Source organism: Mastomys coucha, unplaced genomic scaffold, assembly GCF_008632895.1.
Source record: "Mastomys coucha isolate ucsf_1 unplaced genomic scaffold, UCSF_Mcou_1 pScaffold21, whole genome shotgun sequence".
In the NCBI taxonomy this organism is placed as follows: Eukaryota; Metazoa; Chordata; class Mammalia; order Rodentia; family Muridae; genus Mastomys; species Mastomys coucha.
The window spans coordinates 161091464-161103967 of record NW_022196904.1 but is presented as its reverse complement, the minus strand read 5'-3'; the positions used below and the strand labels follow the sequence as shown (position 1 = coordinate 161103967).

Sequence of the window (12504 nt, the reverse complement as noted above, 5' to 3'; positions counted from 1 at the left end):
TCTAGTGCTACCTGCCCTTGCTAAATCTGACTGGAGCCTGTCCTTCCTGTGATCCTGGTTGTGTCCCAGTTTATAGTTTCTGCCAGCACTTTTAAGCCTGACCTGCTAAGGTGAACAGTTGTATCTTATCAGTCTATGCATACATTCTTTCCCTTTTTTCCTCTTTTTTTCAATAATTAAGGTGAAACCACTCAGACTGGTATCTTTTTAAATGGATGAACCCAAACTCTACCAGTATACTGCTATTGCCACCTCCACAAAGTAAAAATAAAATTCTTCAAAACTGTAAAGATTTTTTGAACTATTTCAATTACTTTATTTTATGTAATAATATCTAACAACCTCTTTTGTTGCCCATCCCCCAAATGGCAAGAAAGAAAATCACTTTACTGCAACCACAGCTACTGTGATTTCATGCAGTGGCCATGCCTTTTCCAGGAAGGCTCTGGCTTATGATTCAGTAGATGGCCACACATTCATGCACAGAAAACAAAAGGAGATAAATATGGAAAGGGGAATCCAGGAGGAGTTGGAGAGAGGCTAAGGAGTAAATATGATGAAAATATAATGTCTAGGTGTGTTAAATTCTCAAATACTGAACTTAAAAGTTATTTTAAAAAGAGTTAACTCATCATAAATCATTTTACCTGCAACAGTGTGTTTTTAAATATGCTTTCCTAGTTTTCTTCAGTAGGGTTTAATTATATGAAAACATAACTGATGGTTTCATTCCAAATTCAGAGTTTTGCCAGAGAATGGCTGCCACACCTGGAAAGATGTCTCAGAATGACACTAGATCCTAATGAAGGTCACACACTAAGTATCAAAGCCAACAAGTGACAATGTCCCTTTTAAATTCTGGGGAAGGTGGAAATTTACTAGCCAGATTCCACCAGGGACTTTCCATCATCCCCAGTCACAATCTAATTTCCTACAATCTTCTGGAAGTTTCTTTTAAAAAGCACAATGAGTTAGATCATGGCCTAGCCCATTTTCCTCAGAGAGGTTTCCTCTGGCAACTGATGGGAGCAGATGCAGAGACCATAGCTAACATTAGGTAGAGCCCCAAAAGGAGATCAAGGCCCTCCCCTCAGAGCTTATGGGAATCACACAGAAAAGGGTTAAGAAGGATTGTAGGATCCAGAAGGGTTGAGGACACTAGGAGAACATGGCCCACAGAATCAAGTAATCAGGGCTCACAGAGATTGAAGTACCATCACAGACCTGCAGGGGTCTGTGCTAGGTCCTCTGCACATATGTTATGGTTGTTGGCTTAATGTTTTTCTGGGACTCCTAACAGGGGCTGCTTTGAGTCTTTTGACTGCCCAAGGGACCCTTTTCCTCCTATTGAGTTGTCTCATCTAGCCTTAATATGAGGGTTTGTGCTTATTCTTATTGTATCTATTTATTTTAATTGGATATTTGTTTACATTTCAAATGCTGTCCTCTTTCCCAGTTTCCCCTTTGCAGACCCTCTATCCCATTGCCCCTCACTCTGCTTCTGTGAGAGCGCTCCCCCACTCAGCCACCCACTTGTGCCTTCCCGTCCTAGCATTCTACACTGGGGCATCAAGCCTTCATGGGACCAAGGGCCTTCCCTCTCACTGATACCAGATAAGGCCCCTTCAGCTCCTTCAGCCCTTCCCCTAACTCCTCCATTGGGGTCCCTGTGCTCAGTCTAGTGGTTGGCTGTATCCACATCTGGATCTGGCAGGATCTGGCAGAGCCTCTTAGGAGACAGCTGTATCAGGCTCTTGTCAACAAGCATTTCTTGGCATCCACAATAGTGTCTGGGTTTGGTATCTGCATGTGGGATTGATCCCCAAGAGGGACAGTCTCTGGATGGCCTTTCCTTTAGTCTCTGCTCCACTCTTTGTCCCAGTATTTCCTTTATACAGGAACAATTCTGGATGAAAATTTGGGAGATGGGTGGATGACTCCATCCCTCAACTGGAAAGCCACACCTAACCTCTGGATATGGTCTCTACAGGTTCTCCTTCTTCTTTGTGCAGTATTTCAGCTAATGTCATCACCGTGGGGTCCTGGGAGGCTCTTGCTTTCCTGGCATCTGGGACTTTCTGGTTACTACCCCCAGTTCCACATCCCCCATTGCTACACACCTCTGTTCAATTTCCTGACCCTCTATACATCTCCTCCATTGGCTCCCATACCAGATTCTTCTTTTTCCCCTCCCCATCCTCTCTTCCTCCCACCCTCTACTTCACTTGATTCTATTGTTCCCCCTTTTAAGTAGGGCTGAAGCATCCACTCTTTGGTCTTCCTTTCTCTTGAGCTTCCTATGGTCCACTTATATCCACTTATATATGGCCTAATATCCATTTATCAGTGAGTACATACCATGTGTGTTTTGTGACTGAGTTACCTCACTCAGGATATTTTCTAGATTCATCCATTTGCCTATGACTTTCATGAAGTCATTGTTTTTAATAGCTGAGTAGTACTCCATTGTGTAGATGTACCACATTTTCTGTATCCATTCCTCTGTTGAAGGACATGTGGGTTGTTTCCAGTTTCTCACGATTATAAATAAGACTGCTATGAACATAGTGGAGCATGTGTCCTTATTGGATATTGGAGCATCTTCTGGGTATATGCTCAGGAATGGTATATCTGGGTCAGATATACCAGTATCTCAGGTATATACTATATCTAGATACTAGATATACTAGTATCTCAGGTAGTACTATATCTAATTTTCTGAGGAACCACCAGACTGATTTCCAGAGTGGTTGTACCAGCTTGCAATATCACCAGCAATGGAGGAAGGAGTGTTCCTCTTTCTCCACATCCTTGCCAGTATCTGCTGTCACCTCAGTTTTTAATCTCAGCCATTCTTGTGAGATGGAGTCTCAGGATTGTTTTGATTTGAGTTTCCCTGATGACTAAGAATGTTCAACATTCAACATTTTTTTAGGTGCTTCTTGGCCATTCGAGTTTCCTTGGTTGAAAATTCTCTGTTAAGCTCTGTTCCCCATTTGTTGATAGGGTTGGTTCTCTGGAGTCTAACTTCTTGAATTCTTTGTATATATTGGATATTAGCCCTTTATCAGATTTATGGTTGGTACAGATTTTTTCCCAATCTGTTGGTTATCGTTTGGTCCTATTGACAGTGTCCTTTGCCTTACAGAAGGTTTGCAATATTATGAGGTCCAATTTGTCAGTTGTTGATCTCAGAGTATAAGCCATTGGTGTTTGGTTCAGGAAATTTTCCCCCATGCTCATGTGCTCGAGGCTTTTCTTCACTTTCTCTTCTATTAGATTCAGTGTATCTGGTTTTATGTGGAGGTCCTTGATCTACTTGGACTTGAACTTTGTACAGGAAATAAGAATGGATTGATTTGCATTCTTCTAACAGGCAGACAGCCAGTTGAACCAGCACCATTTATTGAAAATGCTGTCTTTTTTCCACTGGATGGTTTTAGCTCCTTTGTCAAAGATCAAGTGACCATAGGTGTGGGGCTTCATTTCTGGGTCTTCAGTTCTATTCCATTGCTCTACCTGTCTATCTCTGTACCATTACTATGTAGTTTTTATCACTATTGCTCTGTAGTACAGCTTGAGGCCAGGAATGATGATTGCCTCAGTTGTTCTTTTATTGTTGAGAATAGTTTTCACTATCCTGGGATTTTTGTTATTCCAAATGAATTTGAGAATTGCTCTTTCTAAGTTTATGAAGAACTGATTTGGAATTTTGATGAGGATTGCATTGAATCTGTAGAGTACCTTCAGCAAGATGGCCATTTTTGCTATATTAATCCTGCCAGTCCATAAATATGGGAGATCTTTTCCATCTTCTGAGGTCTTCTTTGATATCTTTCTTCAGAGACTTCAAGTTCTTGTGGTACAGATCTTTCACTTGTTTGGTTAGAGTCACACCAAGATATTTTATATTATTTGTGACTCTTGTAAAGGATATTGTTTCCCTCATTTCTTTCTCAGCCTGTTTATCATGTGTATAAAGGAAGGCTACTGATTTGTTTGAGTTAATTTTATATCCAACCACTTTGCTGAAGTTGTTTATCAGCTGTAGGAGTTCTCTAGTGGAATCTTTGGAATCACTTAAGTATACTATGTTATCATCTGCAAATAGTGACAATTTGACTTCTTCCTTTCCAATTTGTCTCCCTTTGACCTCCTTTTGTTGTCTCATTGCTTTAGCTAGAACTTCGAATACTGTATTGAATATTTAGGGAGAGGTTGAGCAGCCTTGTCTAGTCCCTGATTTTAGTGGGATTGCTTCAAGTTTCTCTCCATTTAGTTTGATATTGGCTACTGGTTTGCTGTATATTGCTTTTACTGTTTAAGTATGGCCTTGAATTCTTGATCTTCCCAAGCCTTTTAACATAAAGGGATGTTGGATTTTGTCAAATGCTTTTTCAGCATCTAATGAAATGATCATGTGGGTTTTTTTCTTTGAGTTTGTTTATGTAGTGGATTATGTTGATGGATTTCCATTTATTGAACCATCCCTGAATCCCTGGAATGTAGCCTACTTGATCATGGTGAATTGATCGAGTTGATGTGTTCTTGGATTCAGTTTGTGAAAATTTTATTGAGTATTTTTGCATCTGTAAGGGAAATTGATCTGAAGTTCTCTTTCTTTCTTGGGTCTTTATGTGGTATTGGTATCAGCCTAACTGTAGCTTCATAGAACAAATTGGGTAGTGTTCCTTCTGTTTCTATTTAGTGGAATAGTTTGAAGAGTATTGGTATTAGGTCTTCTTTGAACGTCTGATAGAATTCTGCACTAAACCCATCTGGTCTTGGGTTTTTTAGTTAGGAGACTTTTTAGGAGTTATGGGACTGTTTAGATGGTTTTTCTGGTTCTGATTTAACTTTGGTACCTGGTATCTATCTAGAAAATTGTCAGTTTCATCCAGATTTTCCAGGTTTTTTTTTTATATATATATATATATATATATATATATATATAGGCTTTTGTAGTAGGATCTGATGATTATTTGAATTTCCTCGGTTTCTGGTGTTTTGTCTCCTTTGTCAATTCTGATTTTGTTAATTTGGATAGTGTCTCTGTGCCTTCTGTTTAATCTGGCTAAGTGTTGATCTATCTTGTTGATTTTTCTCAAAGAACCAGCTCCTGGTTTTGTTGATTCTTTGTAAAATTCTTTTTGTTTCTACTTGGTTGATTTCAACCCTGAGTTTGATTATTTCCTGCTGTCTACTCCTCTTGAGTGTATTTGCTTCTTTTTGTTCTAGAGCTTTCAGGTGTGCTTTTAAGCTGCTAGTGTATGCTCTCCAGTTTCTTGTTGGAGGCTCTCTTAGCTATGAGTTTTCCTCTTAACTCTACTTTCATTGTGTCCCATATTATGCTGTCATTTTCATTAAATTCTAAAAAGTCTTTAATTTCTTTATTTTTCCTTGACCAAGTTATCATTGAGTAGAGCGTTGTTCAGCTTCCATGTGTATGTGGGCTTTCTTTTGTTTTTATTGTTATTGAAGACCAGCCTTAGTCTATGGTGACCTATCTTCTTGTATCTGTTGAGGTCTGATTTGTGACTGATTATATGGTCAGTTTTTGAGAAGGTACCATGAGGTGCTGAGAAGAAAGTATATTCTTTTGTTTTAGGATGAAATGTTCTATAAATATCTGTTAAATCCATTTGGCTCATAACTTCTGTTAGTTTCACTGTGTCTCTTTTCAGTTTCTGTTTCCATGATCTGTCCATTGCTGAGAGTGGGGTGTTGAAGTCTCCCACTATGACTGTATGAGGTCCAATGTGTGCTTTGAGCTTTTGTAAAGTTTCTTTTATGAATGTGGGTGCCCTTGCATTTGGAGCATAGATGTTCAGAATTGAGAGTTCATATTGGGAGATTTTTCCTTTGACATGTATGAAGTGTTCTTCCTTATCTTTTTTTGATAACTTTTGATTGAAAGTTGATTTTATTTGATATAGAATGGCTACTCCAGCTTGTTTCTAGGGACTAGAAACAAGGAAAAATTGTTTTCCAGCCTTTTATTCTGAGGTAGTGTCTTTGTTACTGAGGTACATTTCCTGTATGCAGCAAAATGCTGGGTCCTGTTTATGTATCCAGTCTGTTAGTCTATGTCTTTTTATTGGGAAATTGAGTCCATTGATGTTAAGAGATATTAAGGAAAAGTGATTGTTGCTTCCTGTTATTTTTGTTGTTAGAGTTGGAATTATGTTTGTATGGCTATCTTCTTTTGGGTTTGTTGAAAGACCACTTCCTTGCTTTTTCTAGGATTTAGTTTCCCTCTTTGTGTTGGTGTTTTCCATCTATTTTCCTATTGTGTAAAGGAAAGATATTGTGTAAATTTTGTTTTGTCATGGAATATCTTGTTTTCTCCAACTATGGTAATTGAGAGTTTTGCTGGGTATAGTAGCCTGGGCTGGCATTTGTGTTCTCTTAGGGTCTGTATAACATCTGCTTAGGATCTTCTAGCTTTCATAGTCTCTGGTGAGAAGTCTGGTATAATTCTGATAGGTCTACCTTTATGTGTTATTTGACCTTTTCCCCTTACTGCTTTTAATATTCTTTCTTTGTTTTGTGCATTTGGTGTTTTTACTATTATGTGACAGAAAGAATTTCTTTTCTGGTCCAGTCCTGTTGGCTTCTTGTATGTTTATGGGCGTCTCTTTCTTAAGGTTAAGGAAGTTTTCTTCTATAATTTTATTGAAGATATTTATTGGCTCTTTAAGTTTGGAATCTTCACACTCTTCTATACCTATTATCCTTAGGTTTGGTCTTCTCATTGTATCCTGGATGTTTTGGATTAGGAGTTTTTGCTTTTTGCATTTTCTTTGACTGTTGTGTCAATGTGTTCTATGGTGTCTTCTGCCCCTGAGATTCTCTTTTCTATCTCTGTTGGTGATGCTTACATCTATGACTCCTGATTTCTTCCCTAGGTTTTCTATCTCCAGGATTGTCTCTTTTTTCTGATTTCTTTATTGTTTCTATTTCCATTTTTAGATCCTGGATGGTTTTGTTCATTCCCTTCATCTGTTTGATTGTGTTTTCCTGTAGTTCTTTAAGGGATTTTTGTGTTTCCTCTTGAAGGGCTTCTAGCTGTTTACCTGTGTTCTCCTGTATTTCTTTAAGGGGTTTTTGTGTTTCCTCTTGAAGGGCTTCTAGCTGTTTACCTGTGTTCTCCTGTATTTCTTTAAGGAAGTTATTTATGTCCTTCTTAAAGTCCTCTATCATCATCATGCAATGTGATTTTTAAATCAGTCTTGCTTTTCTGGTGTGTTGGGGTATCCAGGGCTTGCTGTGGTAGGATAACTGGGTTCTGATGATGCCAAGTAGCATTGGTTTCTGTTGCTTATGTTCTCGAATTTGCCTCTCACCATCTACTTATCTGTGGTGTTAGCTGGTCTTGCTGTCTCTGACTGTGGCTTGTCCCTCCTGTAAGCCTGTGTGTCAGCACTCTTGGGAGACCAGCTCTCTCCCAGTGGAATTTGGGTATGGAGAGCTTTGACACAGAGTCAGCTCTGGGGTGCAGAGAGAAGCTGGAGGGATCCTGTCCTTAGCTTTTCCTTCTTGGTTTCTGTATCCTGATGGCTCTGGGCAGGTCCTTCTTGGGCCAGGAATTTGAACAGAAGTGGTAGTCTCACCTGTGCTCTCAGGTGTGTCTGTACTCCTGGGAGATCAGGTTTCTTCCTGTGGGATATGAATATGGAGAGCCGTGGCACAGGGTCTGCTCCTAGTACAGATGAACACTGGAAGCCTGTAAAGATATTTTCTAAGGAGCAGCCTTTTGTTTGTTACATTTTGTTTTTTGAGATGTAGTATTATGAAGTTATGATATATTTGTGTTTGCTCCTGTACCTGCATATAGCAAGTATTTGGAAGTCAGAGAACAGCCTGTGGGAGCTGAATCTTTCCTTCTGTCCTGGAGGTCAATTTTAGGTCATCAGGTTTGGCAGCAAATGGCTTTATCGTCTGAACCATTTTGCTAGCCCTCAATAGCTGAATTTTGTTAATAATGTTTAACATTGTTTGAATGGCCAAATGCATGCACATACTAAATCACTAATGGAGGTATCTGTATAAATCTTATTTAAGAACTAAGTCTATAAAATAACTGATTACATTTTTAATATAAGTGGGATATTAGTGTGAATTCTTTTTTTTTTTTTTTTTTTTTTTTTTTTTTTTTTTTTTTTTTTTTTTTTGGTTTTTCGAGACAGGTTTTCTCTGTGTAGCCCTGGCTGTCCTGGAACTCACTCTGTAGACCAGGCTGGCCTCGAACTCAGAAATCCGCCTGCCTCTGCCTCCCAAGTGCTGGGATTAAAGGCGTGCGCTACCACTGCCCGGCTAGTGTGAATTCTTAATCAAAACCATAAAATAGGATTAGTCTATAAAAGAAACTCCTGATATTTGTCATTGTGGGCTTTTTTTTTACTATATATTTGTCTTAAAAGATTACTGTTGCTGAAACCCAGGATTAGTTCTTCCTGCCTGTATTCTGGTATTTTCTGTTGCTTTTCAGAGACCTTTTTGCTCCCTCTTGTGATCATTGTTTTACTTGGTTCTCCCATTAGATTGACTTTTTAATTTCTACAGGTGAGTGAAAACGTGTAACCTTTGTCATCTGATTATGGTTTATTTCACTTACATAGTAATTTCCAGTTCCATCCATTGCTAAGTAATATGCCATGTATGTTACCTCATCTTTCCATATCTACTTATCTGTGGTGAGCATCTTGGCTCATTTTATATATAAGCCAGTAATGTAATATTTTGTGAGTTTGTGGTGTGTGCACATGTATCTGTGGGTAAGTATGTGCAAGTGTATGTGTGTCGAGGCCTGAATTCATCATCAAACGCCTTTCTCTATCTCTGTCCCCTATTTTTTTTCAGGCAAGACTGTGAAGTCAGTTACCTTCTTGGATCCATGTATCTATACTACTTTGGCCCCTCACCCTCCATTCACAGTGCATAGCACTGTCCCCAGCCTTTGCATAGGTGCCAAACTCGAAGCCTGCAGCCTCATGCCTTATGCAGCAGGCCCTTTACTAATATCTCCACAGCTTCTTTATAGAGCTTTTTTTTCTAATACAGCTCCGCATACAACTTTTTCAATGAAAATAAATTATTTTTATTGTTTTATTATTATTGTTGTTGTTATTTACTATAACCTTTCTCTTTTTTTGAGGCAGTATTTCTCATATTCCAGGTTGGTTTTATATTCATTATATAGCCAAGAGTGCCCTTAAGCATCAGTTTTTATACAATAATGGGGCTCAAACCCATTGCATACTAGACAGACACTCTCTAAACTATACGCACAGCCCCATTAATATAATTGTTTAGAAGTTAAATAATGTAAAAATATAAGCCTTTTTGCTTTTATATCAAGTCATAGTATAGAAATAACTACACTCAAAATTCACTGTGTTTTATTAGCTAAAGTAGATATATGTTGTAAGATGAAGTTTCACCCTGGAGATGGTGTTAGTGATGGTTCTCCTTTAGTGAAACTGAGGATACAGGGTTAATATACCTCCTCAGGGGAATTGAGAGACAACAGACTTTTAATGGGGCACTTTTTATTGATGTGGAAAAGTAGAACGGATGTCTTAATGACTGAAGATAAATGTAACTTTAAATTTCACTGTTTTGTGCTACTGTCTTTAAGTAATAGTAATATTCAATTTTGTTTAGGCTTCGGGAGCAAGAAAGAAAAGAAGCAGAAGAAGCTTGCCAAAAGGAAGTAGAAGAGTGGGAAAGAAAGCTCCTCGCTCAGGCGGCTCCAGCCTGCATGGAGAACATGTGGGAAATCCCAGCCATTGGGCATTTCCTTTGTTTAGCCCAACAGATTCTAAACTTGCCAGAAATTGTCTTTTATGAACTGGAACGCTGTCTTCTGATGCCTCAGTGCAATGCCTTTCTGTCTAAAATAATGACTTCTCTACTGAGCCCTCCCCATCGCAGACCCACCTTACATCGAAGACCTACTTTGCCTTACAGGGCTTGGGAGGCAGTGCTGAGACAGAAAGTGCAGCAGTGGTACACTGCTGTGGGGCAGACAGAGAATCCTGATAACTGTGCTGAAAAGCTTGGATTGTGTCCTCAGTTCTTTAAGGTTCTTGGAGAAGTTAATCCATTGGAAGAAAGACCTTTTCACGAGCTACCTTTCTACCAGAAAGTATGGCTGCTTAAAGGACTTTGTGACTTTGTGTATGAAACACAGAAAGAAGTTCAAGACGCTGTGCTTGGGCAGCCTATTCATGAGTGCAGGGAAGTTATCCTTGGTTATGATTATCTGGAGAATGCTTACGTACATTTTCCACAGTTCTGTGGTGCAGATGTGCGGATTTATAAACAAAGACCCTTTCAGGCCCCAGAATTTCCAGTTCCACCCATTAAAGTAAAAAGAGTACCTCGGATTAAACTGGAGAAATTCAAGTATGACTATGTTAATACAAGTAATGGAGAACATAGATGTAATAGAGAAGGCCTGCCCTTGGCTTTCAAGAAAGAGCAGGAAATTGATTTTGATCCAGCTTGTTGTCCTGCTAAAATGAACTTTGATAATCATGACATCACTGTTGAAATGGAAGTAAAAACCAACTGTAACATTAAAGTTCACAGGCCTTGTGAAATTGAAAAAACTGATTGTTGTAAAGAAAATTTGCAGAAACCCAGAAGTCCAGGAGAAGTTACTGGCTTCGGAGAGCCACTCAGTCCAGGTGAAATAAGGTTTATAGAAAATCAGGAAAAATATGGTGAAGCTTCCAGAATAAAGACAGAATCCAATCCATTGAAAGAAAATGCTCTGAAATCTTGCCAAATTCATATAAATGGAAGTCACATTGATCTTCCAGATATTAACTGCCACAAAGTTGTAAGGGATATATTGTTAGAGCACTCGCTGCAGAGCCACAAGAAACTCAAACTAACCAAAATGAGGGCAAAAAAGAAGAAAAAGAAAAAAAAGAAATTGAAAGATGTCTTGAGTGAAAATTTGCAAAGAAAGCGTGAAGGTCTTCATTGTCTTCCTTTCAAGTCTTACAAGCCTGAGATCCAGAATAAATTATTGATCATCAAAAAGAAAGGGAAACATAAGAAGCACAAATCGGGTAAGCTTAGTGAGTGAGCAAGGCTTACATGTAAGTGTGATTCAGATTTCCTTTCCATTCTGCATCATGGGAGCTCTGAGTGATCTCATGAAATGAATATGTATACTTATGTGTTTGAGAGTCCAGCTTTATTTCACATGTTTAAAAACCTAGGACAGGTGAGATTTTTATATACTCACACACACAAAAAAAAAACTGGTATAATATATTTGAATAACTCTCAATTTGATATATATTACTTCTATATCTTTTCTTGTAAATGATGTCTTATCACTTACATTGAGTGATCTTTTTTTCTTCCAATCTAAGTACAAAACAAGTATAGATGCTCATTTCTTTATCTAGAGTAACATATGATTTACTTGAGTCTAAACTTTTCCCCATATCACATTTTTTAGCACTTTGTTTTCAGAATATATTTTTACATCTAGAAAAAAAACTGAACCTGAGAATTATGTCAACTACTAAAATACAGTATAAAGCATATACATATAGAAGGATTTGTAAATGTGTCTTTTATTCAATTTAAATACCCTATATATTTGCCAGCAGCCTATTTGAACATCAGAAGTTCTTTTTGTTGTTCTTTTTTTTTTAATTTATTGGAAATTTAAACATAAAAAGAGTCACCTAACACATTTCTTATTACCTTATCACACAGCTTAGATTACCAACTCAGCATACATGTATGTTTTGTATATTTGCTTCTCAGTCCCTACTGGTTGCAACTGCTAAATTCTTATTATAAGAACTTTAGCTGTTTTATCATTCTTAAGTATTTTTAGTATATATCTTTAATATAACCATAATTTAGTAGCATTTTAACACCTTAAATGTATTAATTTCTTAATATTGTTGTATTAGGGGTTTTTGTTTGTTTGCTTTTTTAAGATATTTTCTTTATTTACATTTCAAATGTTATTCCCTTTCCTGGTTTCCCCTCAGAAAACCCCCTATCCCCCTACCCCCACAACAGGAGTTCTATGCTAGTTGATTTTTTTTTTTAAGGATTCTGTTGCTTTTGCTTTTTCTACTATCTGTCATAAGTTTATGTCTCATTTGCCACAGGATAGACAAATGAGACATAAACTTAGTAAGAATTGCATATCAAAATGATTTGTGGTTCCAACCATCATTGTAGGTCTCATTTTCATTCCTTCTCATAGCCACATAGCTAACTAAATTAGCAGAAATTTATCACCAAATGAAGGAGTGACTTTTTAGTTATTTAAATAATTAAATAGAACTCATTATGTTCTATAACATGTATATAATTAATCATTGATTAAGTACAAGGCAGAGAGATGTTGGTAAACAAAAGCTCTTGCCACCAAGAGCATGATGACCTGAGTTCTTATAAACACACACACACACACACACACGCACACGCACACACACACGCACACACACACGCACACAC

General features: G+C 37.9%; 1 protein-coding gene across 4 annotated transcripts in view; it reads left to right on the top strand.

Annotated features, from left to right (window-relative positions):
* Nucleotides 1–12504, top strand: part of Kiaa2026 (KIAA2026 ortholog) — an 87345-nt gene that overhangs the window by 32867 nt on the left and 41974 nt on the right. For all 4 annotated transcript variants that reach the window (XR_004123549.1, XM_031390068.1, XM_031390067.1 and 1 more), the window contains one exon: nucleotides 9667–11084. Coding sequence is in view for 3 of the 4 variants with exons in the window: in XM_031390068.1 (XP_031245928.1) it covers nucleotides 9667–11084 (1418 nt within the window). In the remaining variant the exon portion in view is untranslated. The remainder of the gene's footprint in view (nucleotides 1–9666; nucleotides 11085–12504) is intronic.